The following is a 25,680-nucleotide window of genomic DNA, read 5'->3' on the forward strand; positions in this document are numbered from 1 at the left end:
ATATATATATCTGAATATATATATACACAGACACGCACACACATATATAGCTGAAAATCACATTCTAGAATGTTCTGCTATGATTCCCCAGACCCTCTCCAACACCCACCCCTCCACTCAAAAACCCCAGCATGGCCACACACTCACATGTGCACATGCATAGATGCATAGCAAAAAGACTGGGAAAAAAATATATGGATAATAATGATTATTTTGGCTAATAGGACTTGGGGTGATTTCTGTTCCTTTATTTTCTAAAAATGTTGACCTGAGAAAAAATGTAAGCCAGAAAAAAAAATTGAGAAGGAAAACAGGTCCTTTGTTTGCTGAGACAAATTACTTGGAAGCTAAGCTAACCTAAGCATTTCAATCGGATGGGTGATTTCCACAGCTGCGGGACCCAGAGGCGGACCCCCCCACGGAGGACCTGAGGCTGCGCGTGGGGCGGCTCCAGCACCGGGTGCTGACCCTGCAGTGCCAACTCAGAGACCAGGCGTCTGCCCACCTCCAGCTGCAGGTGGCGCTCGGGGAAGCCGCCCATCTCCGGGACCAGCTCCAGGGTGAGGTAGGCTCGAGCCACGCTTCCTTTCCCACCTGTAAACGAAATGGGCCCATGCTCCAGGAAGTTTTGTTTTTGTTTTTATTTATTTTTTTTAAGATTGTATTTATTTATTTACTTGAGAGAAAGAGCAAGCATGAATTGGGGGACACGAGGGAGAAGGAGACAGACCCCCTGCTGAGCAGGAAGCCCGATGCAGGGCTCAATCCTAAGACCCTGAGATCATGACCTGAGCCGAAAGCAGACGCTTAACCTAACTGGCTGAGCCACCCAGGCATCCCTCTGGGAAGTTTTGAAGATAGAAAAAAGAGTCAGGCAAAATCTCACCATTCCCAGCATTTTGATAGTATTTATGAGATTTCCAAGGTAAAGAGCAGTATGCGGAAGGAAGCGAGGCCTGTAATCCCTCAACCGGCCAACTTCTGTTCCATCTGAAACTCGTATACATGCGTTTTTCTAGAAAGTCTAACTAGTTTTCAAATGTTACATAAATAGGAGTGAAGTGAGAGTGATTTTATGAAAGGGCAGAGAGATCCTTGTCGATGTGAAAGCGTTCGTTATCTTATCTGTGATGATGGAGATACGAACTTTCGTGGGAGATAAAATTGCACAGAACTTAGTACATACATATACACACAGGACAAGCAGAACTAGAGAAATCGGAGCACGATTGTTAACCATATAATTGACATTATAGGGTTGTAATATACTATAGTTTTGCAAAATGTTCCCCTTGGGGGAAATGGGGCAAAGGATACAAGGCGTTTCTTTGTATTATTTCTTACAACTGCATGTAGATCTATAATTATCTCATTTTTTAAATGCAAAACAAAAAAAATAGTCCTTCCTCCCTTTGACCCCTTCTGAACTCCGGCATTTTTTTTCAACCCTATCTACTCACATTCAGTGTATGTGTGGATGTGTATACATAAATGAAATTTTACCATACAAAAATATTCTGCGTCTTGATTTTCTCATTTAAAAAAAAATTTTTTTAAAGATTTTATTTATTGGGGCACCTGGGTGTCCCAGTTGTTAAGCATCTGCCTTCGGCTCAGGTCATGATCCCAGGGTCCTGGGATCGAGCCCCACATTGGGCTCCCTGCTCGGCGGGAAGCCTGCTTCTCCCTCTCCCACTCCCCCTGCTTGTGTTCCCTCTCTTGCTGTGTCTCTCTCTGTCAAATAAATAAATAAAATCTTTAAAAAAAAAGATTTTATTTATTTGACAGAGAGAGAGGAGCAAGAGATAGTGAGAGAAAGCATGAGTGGAGAGGAGAGGGAGAAGCAAGCTGACGTGGGTTCGATCCCAGGACCTGGAGATCATGACCTGAGCCGAAGGTAACGCCTAACCGACTGAGCCACTCAGGCACCCCTAAATTCTCTTATTTAATAGAAAATCTTGGTGATATCTCCATATCAACACATACAAACTGATCTCATTTTTAAAAAAACTCCATGTTATATTTTCATAAGGCCAAACCATAACTGACTTAATCAATTCTTTGTTTATGGAAATCCAATCTTTTTCTGTTTCTTTGCTTGACAAAGCTTAGTGAACCTTTCTATAGCTCTATCTTGGGATATGTTTCTGCTACATATTCAAAGGTTAAAAGTCTAGCAAAGTAATTATTGGGTCAAAGGATATGTATGTAATTAACTTTGATATGTAAGGGCGAGTAACCCTCCAAAGTGGCTGTATCATTTATGCTTCCACCAGGAATAAATGAGAGTATGTGTTTGCCCGCACTTGTTACCCCGAATGTTACCACATTTTACATGTTTTTGACAAGTTGATGGATGAAAAACACACCATCAACATTGCGACGTAATCTCTGGCTCCGTTCCCGTGCATTCTTTGTATAATCAGATGCTCTATACTTAGAGTTTCATGTCTGTTGCATCCTAGACCTTGTGCCCAGTATTTTTTTTTTTTTGCCTGTGCAGTAATCTGTTGGGTGGATGTGATTTTCATTCACCTGTTGTTGGATCTATGGTTATTTCCATTAATTTATACATTCCTGTTTATATGCAAGAGTTCAGAGAACTGGGATTACTGGTGCAGAGTGGGGGTAGTGATGGTTCTTAATACATATTGCAGAGAGCTTTCCCAGTGCTGGAACCCACTTGCAAAGCCCGGGGCAGTGAACAGGGAATGTTCCTCACCGTGCTATCAGCCAGCAAAGGAGCTCTTAGGCCTTTTTTCTCCTGTCACTGATCTGTGAAGAACATAATTCCATTTGCACATGTTGGGGCTTTTATCAGATCCAGTATCTTTTGAAGTCTGTTTTTCATAATTGTCAATGTTTTTTTTTCTTTCTACTCTTCAGTTTGGGTATTTTTTTCTAACCCATCTTCCAGTGAATACTCTTCCAGAGAGTCAGATTTACTCACAAACTCATTATTTTTGTTCTTAATTTCAGGTATTATATTTTGCAATCCTAGAATTTCTATTTGGTCCTTTAAAAAAAAAGATTTTACTTATTTGAGAGAGAGAGAGAGAGTGCACAAGCAGGGGGAGGGGCAGAGGGAAAGGGAGAAGTGGATTTCCCACTGAGCAGGGAGCCTGATGCAGGGCTCAATCCCAGGACCCCCGGATTAAGACCTGAGCTGAAGGCAGAAGCTTAACAGACTGAGCTACCCAGGCACCCCTCCATTTTGTTCTTTTTTAATTTTTATTTTATTTTAGCTCCTCCCCCTCCCCCCCCTTTTTTTTTTTTTGAGAAAGAGAGTAAGAGGACAAGGGGGGGGGGGGGGGGCGGGGCAGAGGGAGAGGGAGAGAGAGAATCTCAAGCAGACTCCTTGCTGAGCACAGGGCCTGATGCGGGGCTTGGTCTCATGACCCTGAGATCAGGACCTGAGCCGAAATCAAGAGTCAGATGCCTGAGCCACTGACTGAGCCACTCATGTGCCCCCTCCCATTTGGTTCTTTCTTCTTCTTCTTCTTCTTCTTCTTTTTTTTTGTAGCTTTTTGTTCTCTGATGAAATTCTTGTAATATAACGGTGGAGTATTTCAATCACAGTTACCTTAGGGTTGGTCTGTGTTCCCATAGCTCTGTTCCCCCCTCCCACCAGCATGGGCAGAGGCCCCCACCTCTGCACGAGCTCGCCGACGTTCACTACCGTCTGTTTGGTGATGACCATCTCCGTGATGACCACGGAGCTAACACTAGCACGAAGTGTTAGCTCCGTGTGGTTTGATTTGCCTTTCCCCGGTGGCTGATGGCGTTGAGCATTTTTCACGTGCTTATTGGCCTTCATCTATCTTCCATCAGAGAAATGACCATTCAGTTCTTTTGTCCATTTTGCAACTGGGTGGTTTATTTCTTTGTTGTTGAGACGCAAGAGTCTGTGTATGTTCTAGATACGAGTCCCATATTAGATATGTGGTTGGCAAATATTTCCTCCCATCTGTTGTCTTTTCGCTTTCTTCTCACTCACTTTTTCATTGCAATGTATTGACGCTGTTTCCAAAACCGAAGCAGAGAGGAGGTTGAATCCAAGCCTACAAATATTATTGAGTGTCTTTTGAATAGAAGACCGTCTGCTTGGAGCTGGCGTTTTACACTTTGAATACTTTCGGAAAGGTATGCCAAAGAGCTGTGTAGGAATGTTCATCGAAGCCTTGTTTGTGAAGCAAAGAAATGATATACATTTTCATAAAGAATGGGCTCAACAGATCGTATTTCAGCCTCATGCTGAAATAATATGCAAGATTTTAAACAGATGTGATCAGTTCGTATGTATTGACATAGAAATAACACCTTTGATTGTAAATTAAGTGACAAAACCAGGATGTAAAACGTTTGAACGGTGTCATTTCATATGTGTATATACATACGTAGGCATTCTGGTTGTGAATATGCAAGGTTGAGACCTGCGTGAGAGATCAGAAGAGGCTGGGAAGAGGAAGAAGGATTTTTATTTGTGTAGCTTTCTTGTTCTGACTATAGAGGGAACAAGAGGATGAAGGAGAAGAACTTCTAGAACAGCCGTCTTACTCTGTCTTAGGATTTTGTGGGTCAGCAATTTAGACAGGACTTGGCTGGGCAATTGTGCTCCACAAAGCATCAGTGGGAATGACTCGCTGGTATTCAGCCAGGTGTGGGGCTCGCCTGGAAGGTCCAGAGTTCTTTCACTCATGTACGCGTGCCAGATAGTAATAATCGTTTACATTCAGTGAGCGTTAACTGGATGTTTTAAGCAAAAGGGAAACAATTCACAGAGCCCTCGATATATAACCCTCACTAATTGGGTAGGTGCTAATATTATCCCCACTTTACAGACGAGAAGACTGAGGCAGAAAGAGAAGTGATTTGTACAAGGTCACAGTTCTAGTGAGTGGCTGAGCCAGGATTGGGACCCAGGGTGTCTGGCTCAGTTACTCAGAGGTTTAACACGGCACCAAAAAACTGGCATGTTTGCAGGGGGAATCCGGGAATGCTTCCTGCCCGAAGGAAGAAGCAACAGAACTGGCCCCACAGCGGCAGTCTGGCAGCGCTCAGGCCATCCTCCCTCCTCTGATCTTGCGGGGCCGGGGATGGGAAAGGTCCCTGTGCCTCACTGAGAAGCCCGTGTGGGGGAAAAAAGGGGACTAGAGCCAATCTCTCTGAGCCCAGCTCGCCTGGGGAGACGCTGGCTGTGTAAACAGGGACTCAGCATTTTACGCACGTTAGTTCTCTTTCAGCTTAATGAGCTTCAGAAAAAGCAACTATGCCTATGAGGTCAATATTAAATGTCTCTTTCAAGCAAATAGAGCTCGGGTTTTCCCCATTCTAGGTGTTTAGTCCATCTTTATTATTTAAAAAAAAAAAACTGGAAAGAAGAGATATACCCCCCAAATTCCCATTTGAATCTAGTTTTTTCATGTATTTTCTTCCAGTATACTTTACATGTGTCTGAGATCCCACCACACCTACATGTCTGTGTCCTGCTTTTCCTGCCTGAGAATAATCCAGAAGGCCTGTCCTTGTCTGTCCTGAGCCCCGAATCTGCTGTTCGTGCTGGAGAACAAAGCACGAGATGCCGCAGTACATAAAGCTGCCGGGCCCTTGCTCCGTGGTCAGATCCGTCTGTCCATCCTCCCCCCTCCCGCCCTCTTTTGCATTCTCGTATATAAACACCATGATGCACACATTTTATTAGAAAGATTTTCCCCACATAGCCAGACGTGTCTTTAGGACAGATTCCCAGAAGTGGTCTTACTGGCGCAAATGTTCTTCACCATTCGGATGTGCCATTTGTTGGAGACGACACATTTCACCTCCGATGTGAACCTGGATTTGGGGAGTGGACCCGGAGGGCCAACCCTTTCTGTCCCGTCTCCGGGCGGGGTGCAGAGGGGGCCCTGGGCCCCACTGACTCACTGGCCCGACCCGTGCTGGGGCCTCGGTTTCCTTAGATGTTAACTCAGAAATGTGAGCCACGCAAGCCCTCAAGCCCTTCTCCCTCCCAGCGCTCCCACATCTGTCGGAGGCTCAGGCCTACGGCTGTGACATAGAGTGATGGTCATTCCCACTCACAGCTTGTCCTGACGTCAGCGGTGGAAATGTCCACTGTAACGCCCTATGAAAATGTGACACTTCCATGCTCCGCCCTCTTGTTTTTATCATTTCCTTGTACCTTTTTCTTCAACAAGGACCATAATCCCTTATAAACTATGAAGGCTGCCATATGCCAGGGACTCCACACAGAGTTTGTTCTAAGGTCCACAAGCAACATGTCAGGAAAGGGGAACATGAGCCCCACTTTACAGATGGGGAAAACTGAGGCTCACAGAGGAAGTGACCTGCCCATAGTCACACAGAGCTACTTGGTAGCAGAGCCATGATTTCATCCCAGCTCTATCTGATGCCAAAGGCTCCCCTCAGCCACACGGTCCCTCCAGAGGTCAGGTTCATGAAGAGCCCAGTAGTCACCATCACCATCAACAAGGCCGCCTTCTCTGGGGGGAGCCACAGGTATGATGTTCGGCAGACACTGGCCGAATGCACGAGGCCCTGATGTTTTGGGGTGGTGTGATCCAGGGGGCCCGGGGAGCCCCACCCAAGTGTGCTGAGAGCCCTGGCCTCCGAGTCAGGCCCCCGCCATTCCTGCCCTGCCTTCTTGCCGGGAGTGGGTGTCCAAGTACCACTGCCTAGGGGATGTGCCCAAGCCTCTGGGCAAAAAGTCCTGGCAGGAAAGGATCATCACCTCCTCCTCTGATGGAGCAGAAGAGCACACCAGGAGGGAAGGAGACTGGCCCAGGGCCACCCTCGAATGACGAGAGTCTGTCATCCCCTCCAGACATGCACAGATGCAGGAGATCATTTCAAGGTGGGAGGGTCACTCACTCATACCATTTCTAGGACAAATCCCTCCCAAGGGCCATGCTGTGCCCAGTGATGGGCCAGCAATGGTGCAGGGATCCAGGGCTGTGTCACTCTTGACCTTGAGGAGCTCCCAAGCTATGTGGGAGACAGACCCGCAAATATAAAAATCAACTGTCAGGATAGAAGGAAGCTGGGAGTCAAGCACAGAGGGACACGAGCTCTTTTATCCTGGTGCCCTTAACGATGCCCGTTGTACAGATGAGCAAGTCGAGGTGTAGAAAGGAGCTTGGTCACAGAGCTGGTCAGTGGCGGAGTCCACACTCTTGACCCCCTGATCCTGGACCCCATCTCCAGAGGGCAGTGGGGAGCCTCTGGGGGGGGCAGAGTGCAGCAGTGTGGCGACTTGTTTTCAAAGCAGGTTCTGGCTTCTGGGCACGGGGAGGAATTGCAGGGAGGGGGCTGAGCTCAGGCAGTGCTGGGGGATGCAGAGCAGGGACCCAAGGCCCCAAGCCCAGCTCAGCCGACCAGTTCCCAAGGGTGCCCAGCATCCGTGGACCCACCTGGCTGAATCTCTGCTCCCACACCTTCAGGCCGAGCTGGCTTCCCTGGTCCAGAAGTGCCAGGAGAGGAACCGTCTGACCACGTACCCACTGCGGGAGCTGTGCAGACACGGGGCGGAGGATCGGCTGCTCCCTGAGACGGCGCAGAGCATGGGGGACGACGTGGCGCTGGCCGAGTACGCGGCCACCTTCCTGGCCCTGGGGCTCCCAGAGGTAGTTTCCATAGACAGCGCTGTCCCCCTTCCGGGGGCAGCTGTGGGCCCGTGAGTTTCCTGTCCACCCGCCTGACCTGAACCGTCCCTCTCCCCTTCTGTCCACTGAGCCCACCCAGAACGTGCCCAAGACTCTGGCTCCATGCTGGCCCCGTGCTTCCAGCTGGTGCAGGAGGGTGATCTGGGCGTCCTTACCCTTAAAGTGCTTACACCCCAGTGCCGGAGACAGACACACAAACAGCGTCAGTTCAGTGTCCTGCAAGCACCAGGGGTTCTTTCACTTGTGCCCCAGGGCCTTAGCACTCACCGCTCCCCCCCGGCAGGATTCTTGTCTGTCCCGCAGCCTCCTACCCATCCTTTGAGACGCAGTTCAAGTGTGACCTTGTCCAGGGAGACTTCCCTGAGTCCCACGGACCACGGAGTTAGCCACATTCTCTGTCCTCTGTGGCGCGTCAGAGGGATTTTCCCCTGCTGTTGTGGGAGCTTTGTCAGCACCCCTCTGTTGGGGCCAGAGTGGCCCCATAACCATCTCTGTCTCCCTGGTGCCTGGCCCAGAGAAGCTGCTCGGGGAATACTTGTTGAGTGAATAAAATCAGGAACTAATTGAATGAGGATCTCCTCTCCTAACAGGCATCCAAAGAGGAAACTGAGGCCCAGAGAGGTTGGGAGGCTGACTCAAGGTCACACAGCCTCCAGGCAGTGTGGATGGTCATGGATGCCAGTTCTCACCCAGGTCTGGTCCTGAACTTCTCTGTTCAGGGGTCTGTGTTCATGGTGCGGCGGGTGCTCAGCTGAGGCCGCAACCCACCCCCCTTCACACACGGGCAGGCACACAAACTCATTCCTGGGGACCAGCCAGCAACACCCTCACCACACGCAGCTTCTGATGGTGTGAGGGCCAAGTACAGCTCCTTCTGTAGACACGGCCGGCCCTGTTTTCCACACTCCCACTCAGCGGCTTAGCGCTAGCTCCGCTCCTCCACTCCTTGGCCCTTCCCAGCCCAGCTCTGCAAGGCCCGCCTTCTCTGTCCCTTCCGTTCCCCCACAGCCGTCAGAGGCCCCCTGGCCCCAGCCACCATACAGCCCAGGAGGCGAGACCTGGAGGCCAAGGGGTCTGCTCAGGGCTGCATGGTAACTTGGTTCAGAGTCAGAATTTGAATCCAGAGTCCCAGACTCCCAGTCCAGTGCTCATCTCTTTGCATGAATTGTTCAAGCCTCTTCAGAGCCAGCATAGGGCTGAGGAAAGAAGTTAGCAGCTTGCTGAAATGCTTGGCACAGTCTCTGTTGACTGAGGCAGGAGGGAAAGCAGAGTTCCAGGGGTTGGGATGCAGCAGGTGTCGTGTGGGAGGGCCAGCTGGCTGGGTGCTGAGGGGGCATCTTAGCACTGAGAGCCCCACCCTCCAAGGGCCGCTCTGAAACTAGAACTAAAATGTTTGCTGGGATTGGATAGGCTGACTTACAATGACCAAATTCAGAGACACTGATGTATAAACCTAAACACTAATTTATCAGTTTCCTGTGCAGGCTGATGGATTGGATGGATGGATGAAAAAATGTCAGCATATTCTTCCCCTAAATGGCGGAGTTGTCTGGAAAGTCAAGTTCATTCATTCATTCCTTTGTTCATTTGTTAGTCACTGAACATTTATAATCATTTATAATCAGAATCCTTTTGGACACTGGGATGAGAACAGGGAGAGTTAATGGTATTGTCAGCCTGATTCATTCATTTCCTGTAAGGTTGTGCTCCTGGGGCCTGGACGTGCCTCCTGCTGGGCCAGGGTGTCTCCCCGAGACCTGCTGAAAGCCGTGGCTAGTTATAAGCTTCTACTGTTCTAAGGTGGTTTTGAATCTACCCTGACTCGTTTTGCATTACTTTACGGTTCCGCTCTCTAAGAACACCCCCATTTTCACGGTTGGGGCGGGGGTGGGTGACTGATTGTTCCCTGTGCAAACCACAAAGTCCACGGGTACTTACTGAGCACCTACCGCCATACCCCAGGCCTGGTGCCAAGCGCGGGGCAGAAATGGTGAAGCGGACAGACCAAGTGGGCAAGAATCTTACAGGCTCTGAGCCTCAGTTTTCCCATCTGTAAAATGGCAACAGTACAGCCTACATGGCAGAGTTGACCTGAAGACAGATAATCTGTTAAGCGCCCCATACAGGGGGTCCCACTGGGTAGGAACCTGGCCTTTTTGTGGGCAGTTGTCAAGAGGGCATGCTCTGACATCAGGGAGCTCCACCACTGCCTAGCTGTATGGCCATAGGAGGGGACACTTATGTGTACCCCTTAACAGTGCACGGGCACTTCCCGCGTGCTTTATGGAGCTCACTCAGGAGGTCCTCCCATGGAGAAGGAGCCTCATTATCCCTTCCCCAGGTGGGAAACCTGAGGCTCAGCAGTTGCAAATCTGGCTCAAAGACACACATCTCTGAGTAGCTTTCTAGCTCGGCCTTGTCAGTGTGAAACTGCTTGGCTGAGCCCAGCTGGGGTTTGACCCCAGTAGGGGGCTTCTGGGTCCTGCCACTGCAGTCACGAGCCTGTGGGAACGGGGGTGTAGCAGGTGCATGTGCGCTGTTGGGAGTCTGGGCTGCAGTGCGGGGTCTGGCACATCCCACGTCCTCAAGGAATCAGTCCCTCTTGTTGCTGGAAGGCCGACCCTCAGCGTGCGGCCATTAGGCGGTGATGTGTCGCAGAAACCAAGGGTGATGCTCCAGTCTGGCTGGCTGGAGGGGCTGGGTGCCAAGGGGGGCAGTGGTGGGAGACTGGAGGGGGTGGGAGGTCACTTGTGCTTCATTCCTGAGTGAGTGGGGGGCCAGCGCTGGTGGGGGCCCCTGTGCTTCGGGAAGGCAGATCCAGCAGGCGTGCGGCCTAGGCCGGCATGCCGGGGCCATGAAGGCCGTGCACGCGGCAGCTTGTCTAGTTCAATAGCCAGTGACTTGGGCTGTGAGGACCGAGGGCCAGGCAGCCGAGCAGAGCCTTGGGGGCACCGAGGCCCTCAGGATGGTGGTGGCAGTTCCTCTTGCTGGCAGCTGGGCACTGACTTTACGGGCACTGACTCTCATTTCAGAGAACACAGATGGAATTCCTGATGCAGGTTGTGGAGCCCGGCTTACAGCCTGGGAGCCCTGCCCGGCTGGCTGGGGAGACACGTGTGGGCTCGGGGTGGGATGCACCAGAGCAGAGGGAGCACCGAGGCTGGGCAGCGGGGCTGGCCTACGTGCCAGTTGAGGCCTTGCGGAAACACCTCTGGGAGGGCCTGAACCCTGGAGGCTCAGGATGTCTGGTGTCTGCCCTTGGGAGGAGACCCACACTGACCGCAGACGTCCGAGGGAGGACAGGCCGCCGTTCGTTTGTTCACTGGGTGGCGATTATGGCTGAGACTCAGACCTCCCCTGTTCCAGCATGTTCCATGGATTAGCTCACTTCGTCCTCCCAAGGCCCGCTTTATCGGGGGGAAACCGAGGCACAGAGCAGCCAAAGAGCTGGTCAGGGTCACACTGGGGCCGGCAGGCGGGTTCAGAGCTATGTCCGCCCACACTCCTGCCCTTGGAGGAGGGTGCTCACGCCTGCAGCAGGTCACTCAGGTCAATGTGTATCTCCGTTGAGTTGACGATTTTCTCGCCCTGGTGGGGCAGGTGATAGACGGTAAGCCTCGGTCCTCTGAGCACCTGTGTCTTTTCCTCGGCGCCGTGTCTGAGTCTCGTAGTCGGCTCAGGCAGCTGTAACAGAATCCCACAGGTGGGGGCTTAAACCACAAACATTCATTTCTCACGGTTCTGGAGCCTGGAAGTCAGAGATGAGAGTGCAGGCGTGGATGGGGGGCTGGTCAGGGGGTCATCTGGACTGCAGCCTCGGGAAGATAGAGGCGACCGGGGCAAGGGAGCTGCTCATTTCCCTTCCTCTTGCCCTGCTCGTTTCTCTCCCCTCCACCTCCTGGAAAAAGCTTGCTTTCCTCTGAGTACTGTCAACGAGATCTATATATGGGCCTTCAGAAATGGATCTCGTCTTAAAAAGCAGCGAGACCCTAATTCATTAAATCAACGACCCCAAGCCTGGGCCTCCAAGGATCCAGGCAATTATTTTCTCTTTAGCTTTTGCCCTTTATGAAGTTTAGAATATTCCCCAAAAGTTTACACAGGTAGAGAGACAGGGGGAGCGGAACATGTAGGGCGAATCTTTGCTACCCTGTGTGGAACATCCAGTAGACATCCATTCTCATTGTATTCCACCAAAACCCCACAAGGGACTTAGTAGTATGTCCATTCTACAGATGGACAGGGCAAGGCTCGGGGAGTTCTACTAACTTGGCCAAGACCATGGAATTGTAAGCTGCAGAACCAGGATTCAGCCTGAGAGTGCCTGGCTCTGAGCCTCTCCAGGCTGGTGGGATACATGAGGAGCAGGAAGCAGAGGAGGACCGCTAAAATCCTGATCGCATGCCGAATGCAGTGCCCCCTGGAAGCCAGTTGAACGGATCTGAGGCTGCCCTGGATACAAAGGTCAAGGAAACCTCGTTCTCATGTTGAAGGCGTCTGCATCGAATGAGACACGCTCTAAAGCTGGGTGCAAGGGGAGGCATGTGTTTGGAGCACTGGCAGTGAGCAGAGAGTCTGAGAGAGAGACTTGATGGGGAAGAGGCTTCCTGGAGGAGAAGGTACACACATCAGGCTTGGAAGGATATAGAGGGGTTATGATAGCTGGAGGGATGGAATAAAGGCGCTCGAGGCCCGGAGACCTGCATGAGGGAGGGCCCCGGGGTGTGAACAGTGAAGGTGCTGGAAGATGCGTGGTGTCCTGGGGGATATAAGCACCAAGTGCTAGGAAGAGGCGGTGAGCATGCCTACTGCAGAAGGCTCCAGGAAGTGTGGTGTGGATTATGCTCAAGCCATAATCTGTGCCCTTGTGCATTAGCTGCCGGATTCGTCAATCCCCTTTAGAGGGGACAAACGGCCCGGTTGTCCCTGCACAGCACACGGAGGGGCTTTGTGAGAGGTAGGTGGCTGAACTCTGCCAGGTGGAGTCAGGGAAGACTTCACACAGCAGGGGACATTTGAATGAGGTCATGGCATACACACAGGGAGAGAGCGAGTGAGCGCCGGGGTCTTTAGGCAGGGGGGCCAGCTGATGTAAGTGCTTGGTGGGCACAGTGATGGGGGAAAGGAGGTATCCCAGTGACCAGCTCGCAGGGCCCCTGCTCCACCAGAAACACCCATGAAGAAGCATGGTCTGGGCCGCTGGTCTGGAATCTGACCTGCCTTCGAGGCCAGCACTGATCTTGAACAAGTTAGGGGCTCCCAGGCCAACCAGCCAAATTGCCATTGCCACACCACTCTTGTAGACCCCGTGCAGTCATGGGATCCAGGAGGACCACCACCCAGTCGATGGGGTGGCATGGGGGACTTGGGTTCCAGCCCAACCTGAATTCCTGGGTGACTGAGCCAGGGACCCCAGGGGCAGTTCAGCGATCAGCTCTCGCAAGGTGTCATCGGGACCTCCGTGGAGAAAGAATATTCCTCTTGGAAACTCTTGCCATCCAGCTGCCCTCCATTTCCCCACTTTTAACAGCAGTTTCTAAAACACATTAATCACAGGCTCCGTTTGGAGAATTAATTCGGGTAAAGGAAATGCAATCGTTTTTCTGCACCTGTATTCTCTCAGAGCCGATCTTCCTCCTTTGTGGGTCATGGGCAGGGGAGGGACTGGTGGATCTGGGCAGGGAATGTGCTTTCTGCAGGGAAGGGTGAGAAGCCTGCTTCGTTCCAGTTGCGGCCATCTGCGTGAGGCTTTTTCTCCTGAGCCGTTCAGAATAACTGCTGAGATGTCTTTTCTTCCAGACCAGCCACCATCTGGATGTCGAGTCTGAGAAGGCAGCTGTTGTAAGAGGTCAGTGCGATATTCAATTAGGAATATATGTGTGCTCAGACATGGTCCAAGCCAGCAGGACTATCTGACGGGTGGGCCTGGGTCAAGTGTGAGGTGAGGTGAGGAACGGGACCCCGTTTTCTCCCCCTCCTTCCTGACGTGGCCCTGCCTTCTCAGTTCACAACGTAAGCAGAACACAGCAGGAAAAATACAGTCTCTGCAGAAGTAGCCCAGCTCCTCAGCCCTGTAGTTTCACTCCTGGAAATTCATCCTAAGTGAATAATTCTCTGTGTGGAAAAGTTCAATGGACAGGTGTATTCATGCCAGGGCATTTCTAATAATGAAAAACTGGCGGTGGCGGGAGGGGGGGATGCCCTCCAGCATTGTTAATTAACCCATAGACTCAATGAACTATTGGTCACTAAAATCATGCTGCTAAGCATCATGTAATACCATAGAAATGATGATATTCACCTAAATTTTTAAAAGATAGGGAATGGAATGGAAGGGGTGATTACACTGATAAAGCTATATAACCACATCTGGATGATTGGCAACTTATGCTAGCAGATAAATTCTAACAGTGGTTACTTAGAAAGATGGTAATAGGGGTGATTGCTTGTGTTCTGTTATTTTTATTATGAAAAAGGAAATTAAGATGCTACCCAGGCAGGCAGAATTTCCCTGGTTAAGTGCAGCATGCTCTCAGCATGGGGGAAGGAAGGCTTCTAAGGATTTGTTTAGGGTTATGTTCATATCAGGGGCTCAATAGAAACATGGAGAAAGTATGGATGGGGTTGACTTTAGGCACCTGAGCTGCTCTTGGGATCTGCTCATCTAGCAATTCTTAGTACAGGATTCTGTACTTACCAGCTGTGTATTCTTGGAGGAGTTAATTAACCTCTCTGAGTCCCAGAGTCTTATCTTCTAAAGGAGGACGATAGGACCTTTCTCAGGAGTGTCTAGTGCCTGGCCCAAAAAGAGAGATTTTTTCCTTGTCTTTGTCTGGCCAGGCTGGGCCTGTCCTCCTGTACCTTCCTCTCCTATGCTTGCAGTCTGGGTGAGCATCCGTTTTCATGGTTGGAAGGGCATAATTCCACTTGGTCCTGCATCTGCCAGTAATTTGTGCCAGTGTCCTTCCTTTTCTGGGCTCAGCTTCCACACCTTTAAAAGAAGGAAATGTGCTAGATTGATTGAGTTATTTGTGCAGTCAACATTTCTGGAAAACTGCTGTGTACCAGATCCCTGGTAGGTGTTTCAGGGTTTACAAAGATGGGTCAGCTTGCAGAGGTGGTGGTTCCTGTGTTGAATGAGCTGGCAGCTGGGGAAGGAAAGCTGAGGCAGGCAGGCAGTTTTCTAGGATAACCATGACCATGGCAGGACCATCAGAGGGGTATGGATGAAGCACTCGAGAGTTTGAGGATACCCAAGAGGGCCTCTGTCATGGGATGTGGGGATCTCGGAATAACAGAGACTGGAAAAGGTTATTCCAAGGCTCAGAGACTTGTTGATTTTTAGAATAGATTTCTGGGTTGAGGCTTGACTGAGAATACTCTCTTCTAGCTCAGAAATACCTCCTGAATCCCAAAATGGACAGTATCATTATCCAAAGACCTTTGCATTCAGAGTCCTGGCCTGTTCCCGAGGCTGAATGGCCAGCACAGACAGCTCGACTAGATTCTCTGAAGGTAAGACGACATCAGTCATATAATTTCTTAGATCAGCTTTTTTATTAAAAGTATAACACACATACCGAAAAGGACCTGACTTGTAAGTGTACAGATTAATGAATTATCCTGGAGTAATGCCCAGAAACGTATCACCAGGTTGAGAACTGGAAAATGCCCAGCCCCACAGAGAGAGACCCCTTGGTTTCCCCTCCTGGTCTCTGTCTGTTATCTCTTTTTTAATTTGTGGGTTTGGTCAAGTTGTGTGTTCTGTGTCTGGTTATTTTTCATCGAGTGCTGGGCATCATGTGTGAAAACTTGAAGACATCATTTGAGGTTGATAATGTCTTCATCCAGAAAGTGCTTCCTTTTGCTTGTGACAGGTGATGAGGCCAGGACAGAGACAATTCCTCATGTCACAGCTGGTTCAGAGATGAGTTTCAGTACTTGCGAGGTCTGCTTTCCTTCCTGTTCACTCTTATTCCTTGGGCACAGCCTTTTGGGGTCCCGGCCAGAAGCCTGTAGTGTTTATCAGCATCTTTTGTCTGTAGCCCTTGTCGGTCCCATGAGGCTCTCAAAAGCTCTGCTTAGCCTTCCGCCTCTCAGCCGCCACCAGCTCTGCCCTCACCTGGAGGGAATACGGTCTCCACGGCCATGGAAGCTACTCCAGCTTGTCTCCTGTTTTCCGTTTAAGTCCCTCAGATCCTGACCATATTGGTAGCTCTTGGATGGTTTAAATAGATGCTGTGTTATGTTCTGTCCAGCTTCTCTAGTACTTACTGGAGGTTCGGTCCAAAATGTCCTAATCAGTTGCAGCCCGAGCAGCCCTCTCTTTCCCCAGAGAAAACGTATTTTACTTATGAGGTGTGGAGTCTGACAGGCCTGAGTTCAGATCCCAGCTGTAGTTTGGTGTGATGGTGGGCAGATTACTTAACGTGTCTGTGTCTCCGCCTCCTCGTCTGTAACATGGGGGTAATACCGCCTACTGCTAGTATGAGCACAAAATTAGGGAAGCAGGGCAGAATGTGTGTCTGAACAAGAGAGATGCTCAAGAGGAAAAAAAAAAAAAAGCAGCCATGACTCAGGAGGCAACTGATCTTATTCTTAGCATTTTATCTCAGCCTATTATTGGTTTCCTTCTACCGGCCTTTCCTGTGGCTTCTCTCCTGCCTCCATGATTATATTAATTTTTTATCTAAAACCTGGAGAGAGAGGCACCTGGGTGGCTCAGTCGGTGAAGCGTCTGCCTTTGGCTCGGGTCATGATCTCAGGGTCCCAGGGTCGAGCCCCACTTCAGGCTCCCTGCTCAGCAGGGAGTCTGCTTCTCTCTCTCCCTCTGCCCTTCCCCCCAACTTGTGCTTTCTCTCTCTCAAATAAGTGAAACCTTTAAAAAAATAAAACCTGGGGACAATAATTTCCTCTTGGAATTGTTGAGACAGTTCATTGGAATCGTAATGTGCTTACTATTCTGCCGGGTGCAAGAGACACGTTCAATAAATGTTAGCTATTGCTGTTGACCTTCTTAAACCTTTTTTTCCCCCCTGACTGGTGACTTTCATTTTAAATTCCTCATCTACAGGTTTATTACCTAGGAATGAGAACTTTCTTTCCAGCTCTGGTCTCTTTCTAGGAAAATTACCTCTGACTTTTGATCTTTGGCCTGGCTTATCACAAGCAGGTGGGAGGCATTCTCAACAAAGGGAACAATGCCCATCAAGACAGAGGGGTGAGTGCTCCTCAGGGGTTGGGGGAACTGGGAGCCATTAAATGTGGCTATGGCACAACGTAAGAAGGTGTAGAGAGGAGTCTAGGAGATCGCAGTGATGGTGTGGATGAGAACAGCGATGGGAAAGAAAACCCCCACTCCCGCTTCTTCAATGCTTGCTTACTATGTACAATGCACTGGCTTTTCCAGTCCCATGAGGGGCCTACAAAATAGGAATCAGCATTAACCCCCTTTCCCTATGAGAGAAGGTGAGGAGAAGAGGGGGTACACAGTTAGTAAGCGGCAGAGCCGGGGTCCAGCCCAGGCAGCCTGGCTCTGAAGCTGGTGTGGACAGATGGAGCGGGGCCTTCCCTGGGGGGATGGGAGCAGTCCCTCCTACCTCCGGTGCAGCCCAGTCTGGAATTCAGTGTGAGAAAAAAACCCTCAAAGGTGCGCTCTAGGTGGTGCTAGCCAGAAACCGACAGCTACTCTCTCGAGGACGTGGTCGGAGCAGAACTTGCATGAATGAATGAACCAAAAGTGCACCCTAACACTCGTATGGTCCCAGGTTTCTCCATTCTTTTAACTTTCTTCAAAGTCATTGCCACGCCCGTAGCATGCCACTGGATGAAAACCCTTCCTTTGTTGGACAGAATTTCCAGCCCACAGGATGTTTTTGTGCCTTTGCAGCAGGATGAGAGAATGTCAATGTCAACATTTCTGTTTCCGTGCTTTACCCAGCACTTGGCCATGGGGGGTCTTCCTGAGTAATTAGAGAGGGGCTGGTGGGCTCTTTCTCTAGAGGGTCACGCAGGCACCTCTCACCCCCCAGCACAGCATTGTCACCCCCCCTGCTCAGTCGTGGTTTTGCTCAGTCGTAAAGGACGTCGAGGAACAGAGCCCTCTGCCTTGGGGAAAAACAGATTGCAAGCTGTGGATCCGGGCTGGCTCGGGGCAACAGCTTCCTACGGGGAAAATGAGTTTGTTAAGTAATTGCACCAGGGGATCAGTGACCCATCAGCAAAATGAGGTCATTTTTGAAGGACAGTAACTAAATTTGTCACATGTCGCAAATCTATTATTTTATGGTTGAGCTTAGACCAAAAAAAAAAAAAAAAAGCCGAGCGGAGCCTAAAAATACACAAAAATATCCTGAAAAGGCTGGTAAACCTTTGGTGATTTGTCTGGAAATATTTGTCCCTATGTCACATTACCCTGATCCTGTCACTCGGTCACTGAAGACCCTTCATCTGTCCTGTGTTTAACAGCAGACTGTAGTGGTGAACAGTGCGGCCTTGGGGGTCCTGTGGCCTGGGCTCGCATCCTGACTTTGCCTCCTATTGGCTGTGTGGCCATAGGCAAGTCACTTAACCTCTCTGGCCCTCTGTTTCTTCATCTGTGTAATGGGATAATAATATCAGTTACCTCTTTGGGCTCAAGACTGAATGAATCAATATGCATACATTGCTTAGCATGATACCTGGCCCATCACAGGAGCTCAATGAATGTTCACCATCGTGGGTTCAACCATATGAAATACGCCCCCGTCCTACAAAATCTGTGGTTTCATAAGGTTTACACTATTCTTATTAGGATAAGTCCAGGTTCCTTAAGTCGCTGTTTGCATTCAGTGTGTACATTACTATACATGGAATGACCTTCAGTTTTTAACACCACAGAATCCCACTCCTTCCCCAAAGTCTGGCTCAGACACCGCCTCCTCCAGGAGGCCTTCCTACTCCTCAGTGTGCAGTGGGTGCTTCCCTCCTGGGTGCTCCCCGGTAGCTGCGTGGGCCTCTCTTCCGGCTCCATCTCTGCAGCGTTGCTGCACGTGTGTCTGCCTGCCTGCGCCGCTGGGTGGGGAGCACCCTGGGGGAGGGGCTGGTCCAGGCGGGGCCCGCAGGGCGGTGCTCGGCGACCCTCACCCCCTCTCCTCTCGCGCTCCGCCGTTCTCAGCCATCGTCCTCTGCTGGCGCTGAGAGGGTGCTGAGCATGCGCCATTGCCCACGGTCACTGCCCCCCTGGGGTCACCGGAGAAGTGTGCGTCATTCCACCTGTCTGACCGCTGAGGCACAGACCTGCTAGCCCGTCAGCCAGGGGACTGAGCAGGGACGGAAGTAGGACTCGCACTGCTGAGCACAGGGGTCCTTCCTTCCTGTCATTTGCAGGGAAGGCGTATGATAAACGGGGGATGCTGGGTATGAAGGGCTGAGACCGTATAGAAGCTGCTGGGGGAGCTCCAGGAAGAGTGGGGTCTTGAGGTTGGGTGGCTTGGGTGTGGGCATTGAGCTAGTCACGCCAGAGCGGCATGGATGTAGGCAAGCTCTTTAGAGTGTGTGAAACAGGCACCGGGTTCCTCATCCGTCGTGCGGGCCTGATGGCCGCCTGGTGGGAGGATTCCGTGGAGACGGGTGAACCAGTTCGTTGAGAAGAGCCACGGGCAGTGCTGGGCATGAGGTCAGCATCCCGTTGATGCCGATTTCCTTCTGATGGGATGGTCACCATCTCTCGACCCTGTGAACAAGAAACCTTAGAGCGGACCCCTGCTCTGTAGGGACAGCCATCAGCGACCCTCTTGGCAGACACCTGCTGGGTGATGTGGTGGGAACCGCCCCCCAGCCCCGGCTCCTCACCGGCACCATGATGGCATTGTGTGCCTCGTTGAACTGTCACAGAAGGAAATGAGCAATGCAGGGGAGCCCTGGTGGGAGGCCTGGAAAGTGATCAATACATATTCCTCATCATTGCCGTCTCTTCCCTAGACGAACGTGGGATCGGGGGCTTTTATGAACATGTAGAAGCAGAGACCATTTCATTCTGCTCTTGCCTCCAGCTTCCCCTGCCCTCGGGGTGGACGCCTGCTCCTGGAGTGTGCCCGGCTGCAGCCGCCTCAGAACCAGCACTCCCCACACAGCTCCTGCAAGAAGAAGGTGGACTGTCCTGTCTCGTCCCCCGAGCTGATGGCCTCCCGCCACCCTCTGAGCTCCTGAGTCCTGCTAGGATCCTGGCTTTCCACAAAGAGCTTCGACAAAGCATTTGCAGCAATTCCCAGGTCAATAAATCACCACTGGAGTTATAAATTTAATAGAACCACTCATGCTCTGGGGCCATTTCATAGACTCCATAAATATTTGAAGCAGAACCTTCAGACACTGCTTTAAGAAATTGGTAGCAATCAAAGCCCTCATTCAGTGGCAAGTGGTTTTGCCTTTGGCTCGGGGGGCGGGGCATCTATGTTGGTTGTCAGAGCTTGGGAGAAATGCTGGAAGGAGCTCACACATTCTGAGGGCTTCAGCTTTGGCTAATGTCAAGGCAGCAAAGAGAGTATTTACTGTACCAAAACCTATTGAATGACGGGTCCGATGGTTCTCCACTGGGCATGATTTTTCCCAAGCAGGGAAAAATTTGGCAATGTCCAGAGACATTTTTTGTCATCCCAACGGGGAAGTGCTCCTGGCTTCTAGTGGACGGAGGCCAGGGATGCTGTTACACATCCCACGATGCACAAGACAGCATCCTACACCAGAGATTATCCCAACCCAGTGTCAACAGTGCCGGGGTTGGGAAGCCCCGGACTGGTCCGATAACTCCTAACATCGCCAGCAGCAGAGAACTCTTTTGTTACGTTCCTGCCCTCAGGGCCCTTCCCATGTTTTAGAAGATTTTTGTCTACTAATGGACATGCTTAATTTAAGTAATTATATATTTGACATTTTAAAACATTAAAACCAACCAGAACTTTCTAATAAGCCCAATCATTCAACAGACACTTGTTGATATCCCACAAATGCCAGGAAATATAATGTGGAGGGTGAGGGGGGTGAGTCAGCTTTGGTCCCCGCCCTGGGAGCTCAGAGGGCAATGGGACACACATGGACAAACAAAGCTCTGTGCAGCCCATGGTTAAGAGTGCCATGAGACGTGAGACAGAGGGAAGGGCCCTTTCTGCCTGGCTTCGGAGAATAGAGGTCATTCAGGAGGGAAGCGCTGAGAGAGCCCCTAGGCCCATTGAGGTGTTCAACACATGGGTGAGGTAGGGAAGGGTGTCACAGTCAAAGGGAACAGCATGTGCAAGGCTCTGAGGCATGAGACTGAACTTTGGGCGTGTCATCGAAGGAGAAGTATGCAAAGCAGCCCCTTGCCAAGCCAGCTGCAAGCCCCTGAGAACGGGACTCATGCCCTGACCTGGGTAGAGGACTCAGGGGTAGAAGGAAAACACATCCCTCCCCAGGGCAGGCTACCCAACGAGAGAATCAAGGGAGCTTGGACCACATATGGTCAGGTCCTGTCCCCAGTCTCAATCAGAGACATCATTTCTGTCTTTAGAAAGGGGCTGGTGAGGGGTTTGAGGCAAAGGTCAGGGTTACCTTCCCAGTGCTGTTCCCTCCTGGAGGCTCTGGTCACTGAGGGTCAGGGAAGTACCAGGACAAGAAACCTAGGACTCTCAGGGTAGCAGTCAAAGCATGAAGATTTTATTTTAATGTAGTTTAACTTTTACGTTGAAAAGTGCAGAGAGTTCCCACATACCCTTCACCTAGCTTCTCGTAATGCTGACATCTTATACACCTAAGCACACCACAGTGACAGAAACAAATGGATCGCCATGATCACTAACACTGGTGTGTGACCTCCTCCTTTAGCGCCTTTTCCACCTTTATTTTGGGGCAACGCCATCAGCTTTGAGCATCGGGAATGTGGTGAAGAGAGTATCTAACCAGTGAAGTGAGGGCCCAGCCAGCTGCACCGCCCTGCTAAGCCAGCCGGATGCCCTCCAGGCCACCCCCTCCAGGGGTGAACTGTCTCCAGGTTCAGGTGCCCTGCATCCTGTCCCTGGAGTGCTCCCCACCCCCTGCTTCAGCTCATATTCGGGGCCTCGGCGGAGAGGCGGCTGGGGGAGCCCATGACTGGAAGCCAAGGCGATCTTCGCAGCCTAACATGGTGATTCCGTAGTAAATCATGTTCCGAAGCCAGAAACCACTTATTCACCCAGCAACGAGCTCCTGCCTGGGGCTGGCGCTTTGGGTCACCTCAAGCTGGGTCGTTGCTTCGTGCCGTGATCCCCTGGGGGCACTTTTGTGATGGTGGACGGAGGACTCTGGCATTTTCTTCGCCTCAACCACAGACCCCAGCCCTTGGACAGGGCCACCCCCTCAGTCCGGTCAGATGCCCCTGGGCGTGGAGGCTGAGCGGGGTCGGGCAGGAACTCGGCACGCGGGAGCTGGTGTCAGGCTGCCCCCCGCACCAGAAGGCCACCGTGAGTGACCTGACCTCCAGAAAGCAGCCAGATGGGCCAGCCCAGGCTGCGCAGCAGAAAACAGTTTGTCAGCCCGGCTGTCAGCGAGCAACAACGGTGGCCTTCTATGGGATCGTCTGGCCAGGCTCTGCAGCGCGGAAGCCCCGAACCCAAGCGAGGTAATGCACATCCCCTCCCCCACTACTGTGAAAGGGCCCCACCTGGGCTTTTAGGTAAATCAGATGAGGGGGTTGGCCTGGCCTGTGGCCAAGCAGCAGAAAATGTTAAGTGCAGTCTCTCTGTGTCTCCCTGCTGCCTGATCCGTTGTCCTGCTCTCCTGGGAGGCATTTGCTCGAGTGGCAGAGGTTCTGCTCAGCAGATACTTCCTTGGGCACTGCTGGGGCAGGTGAAGGGCTGAGAAATGGGCCGCAGGGGTCTCATTCCTGGTTCCCATCCTCCAGGGTCCTGGTGGGCGGGTGTGCAGATCAACTGAGACTGCATGGCATGGGCCGGGGGCAGCAGGGAGGGAGAGCACAGGATCGGGGGGCACAAAGCTGTGGCTAACCAGCGAAGGGTCAGTGAGGACTTCCTGAAGGAGGTGTCAACTGGGGTGGGTCCTGGAGATGAGCAGGGGTCAGCCAAGGAGGAATGGACTTGCAGACCGGGGCAGCCACATGTGCCAAGGCCTGGGGTGGGGTCAGGGGTAGGAAACAGGGTGGACATACTTGTTTTTCTGTAATCCTGGGATGGAAGGTGCCAGAAAGAAGGTGCTACCTTTTTGCAATCCTACTGTGACTTTTTTCTTTACTTACGCACGTTAGTATGAGTAAGACATTTTCACTCTTCAAAATTTGGAAGGCGCAGAAGTGTGCCCAGTGCAAATTTCTTCCTTGTCCCCAGTTCCCTTCTGCAGAGGCAAACAGATCCCAGTATTTTAGGAATCCTTCCAGAGACGCTGATACACCGTCAGCAGTAAAACTCAGACAGACATGGAGGTGCCATTTCATATGTCTTGGTGATCGTTCTGCATCCTGACATACATCTTTCCTTCATCTTTTAAATGGTTGCATTGTTTCCCATCATGTGGTTCCTACCAATCCTCTTGACGGACATTTGCGTTGTTTCTGATCTTTGGCTGTTAACACCGGTACAGTCGCGAAAATGCATGTACGTGCACCTGTTCGCACATGTGTGAGCCTATCTGAGGGTAAATTCCGGGAGGAAGAATCACTGCCTCAAAGTGGTCACTTTGAGAGTCCTGGCCAGCCCCGCTCCTGGCCTCACCCGGGGATCCCACTGGCAATGCTGGGGAGAGGGGGTCCTGGTTGCCCACAGCCCTGTGCTCACTCTAAGATGTGTTCTTTCAACTCAGCATCTACCTCTGAGTCCCCACGACGTGCCAGGCATGGTCGGAGGTGGTGAACGAGACAGAGGGGGACCCTGGCCTCACTGGGGAACTCCGGAGTGGGGGGAGGGAGTTCGTAAGCAGGTGTTTGCTTCCTGACCCCAACGAGGGACGGCCCAGGTTTCCATCTCACAGCCTGGGTGGGATCTGGCCACCAGGGACAGCTGGTGACAGGGCCCTGGGGAGTTGGTGGCCGAGGGCGAGCGGAGAGGCTGGCATTCGGGCAGAGCCTCGAAGGGTGATATGGTCCCCAGGGCAGAGGTGGCGGCCCAGGTGGGGCCAGCAGGAAGGGACGTAGGGCTTCCGAGCTGTGCTCTGTGCTGGGCACCGCGCTGGGTGCTGACACCCCCACTCCCAGGGTAGAAGCCCCTGGCTGGGGCCTAGGAAGCCAGAGGTGGGAGGTGCCGGGCACACCTGCATTCGCTGCCCCGCTCCACTTCTCCCAGCGTGGAAGGCTTGGTTTCCTCCTGTAAAAAGGAAGTAGCTTCACCTAACATTGTCTCAGCTCACCGGAGCCTCGCCCGGGGTGTGGTGTCTGTGACAGGTGCCCCGCCGGCGTGTCCCTCTTTCCCTCCTCCTAATGCCGGCAGGCAGGAGACCCAGGAGCCCAGCGCACACCCTGCCTCCGCTCACTTCTCTGTGCCTCAGTTTTCTGACCTGGCAAATGGGGATGCCTGCCTCCCAGGGAGGGTCCGAGGGGCGAGTGGGGTCATTTACCGGGAGCGCTGAAAACAGGCCTTGGAACACGGGGGTGGTCGGGGGGGCTGCTGTGGAAATGCCGCCGCTGTTCTATCTCTGTGCGCGGGATCTTTGACAACCAGAATGAAAACAGAGTCCCTTCGGGTGGGGCGATAGCGAGACAGAGCAGGAGAGAGGGCAGCCGGGTGACGTGATCAGCCGGGGCCGGGTCTGAAAGCTGATGGAGGGGGGCAGGTGGCAAGAGAGACTGGAATAGAGTCATGGTGCTGCTCAGTCCCTGTGGTGGTGACGCTGCCCAGCTTCCCCAGGAGCCGCAGAAAATCCACTCAAGAAGTTAGTCCCGAAAGCAGCAGCCCGTCCCTGCAGGCTGAGGCCTCGCACGGGCCCTTGCCACCCCAGCTCAGAGCTGGGCACCCCCTCAGGGTCCCTGGTCCTTTCTATTGCTCTACCTCCTCCCCAAACAGCCCCGAACAGCCTTCATCGGGAGTGCAGAGACCCTTGCCGGGCCCTTCCGGATGTTGCGGGAGCGGGGTGGGGGGGCTGACTTCCCTTTCCTAAAAGTCCCGGTTTATCTATCGGGAAGAATGCTCATTTCTGCTGTTCCAGGGTATCCTTTTTTTTTTTTTTTTTTCCTTTTGACCCTTTTAAAACTAACCAATCTAACATGGGCAGCAGACACTAAGCAGCTGAGAGAGAGAGCTCTGCAGCTCATCTACCTGGGCCAGAATCCCAGCTCTGCTCCCCAGCAGCTAGAACAGGACCCACCTCACAAAGTGTGTTCTGGAAGGATTAAGTAGAGGCTAAGAGCCTGATTCTTAGCGCTTCATGGTATTGATGTTATTTTAAAGTGCAACTTGCCACCACTCTTCAAGTAGAAAGCTGGCATCAAAAACAAAGGAAGCACTTCAAAAACAAAGACTACTGTGTAGGGCATAAAATGATTTCCCACACTGCGCCTTCCTCCTCTGAGCCCAGGTCTGGGGGAGGCAGCGCAGCCCCTCAGGGATCTGACCCACAACCCCTCCAGCTTGCTCCCCGCCCTGCTGCAGCCCCAAGGTCCCCGAGCCGCCTGTGGGTCCTGCCTCCCAGCGTTTGCCCTCTGGTCTGCTGTGCCTGCCAGCCATCCTTGGGAGCAGTGACACAGTGGATCAGGGTTGGCTCCAGCAGCCTGCCCTTTGCTCTCTGTATGGCCTCAGGCAAGTTTAGCTCCTCGGGGCCTCAGTGTTCTCATCTGTAAAATGGGGACACTTAAAGGAGGCAATTCAGTGAGGCATAAAGCACAGAGCCCCCTCGCTGGGTAAACTATGATTATTTCTGTTGTTAAATGCTTCACTGGCGGAAGTCAGGGGACAGCATCAGCCTTGCTGTTGCTGGAGTCAGGCAGGACACAGAGCTGCACCTGCGGCTCCAGGCCGGGGCTGTGTCTCCGAACTTCTTCACTGTCCAGCCTGCAAGGGAGGGTCTT

At 51.8% G+C, this 25,680-nt stretch overlaps 1 protein-coding gene across 1 annotated transcript in view; it reads left to right on the forward strand.

Moving 5' to 3' along the window:
• The window catches only part of CUNH4orf50 (chromosome unknown C4orf50 homolog), a 106,794-nt gene that overhangs the window by 31,877 nt on the left and 49,237 nt on the right, over positions 1 to 25,680 (forward strand). The window contains exons 8-12 of the mRNA XM_032399737.1: positions 392 to 565; positions 7,458 to 7,640; positions 13,479 to 13,527; positions 15,070 to 15,194; positions 19,712 to 22,290. Of these exons, the coding sequence (XP_032255628.1) occupies positions 392 to 565; positions 7,458 to 7,640; positions 13,479 to 13,527; positions 15,070 to 15,194; positions 19,712 to 19,957 (777 nt within the window). The 3' untranslated portion in view covers positions 19,958 to 22,290. The remainder of the gene's footprint in view (positions 1 to 391; positions 566 to 7,457; positions 7,641 to 13,478; positions 13,528 to 15,069; positions 15,195 to 19,711; positions 22,291 to 25,680) is intronic.

The sequence above is a fragment of the Phoca vitulina genome, unplaced genomic scaffold (genome assembly GCF_004348235.1).
Source record: "Phoca vitulina isolate PV1807 unplaced genomic scaffold, GSC_HSeal_1.0 scaffold3, whole genome shotgun sequence".
In the NCBI taxonomy this organism is placed as follows: Eukaryota; Metazoa; Chordata; class Mammalia; order Carnivora; family Phocidae; genus Phoca; species Phoca vitulina.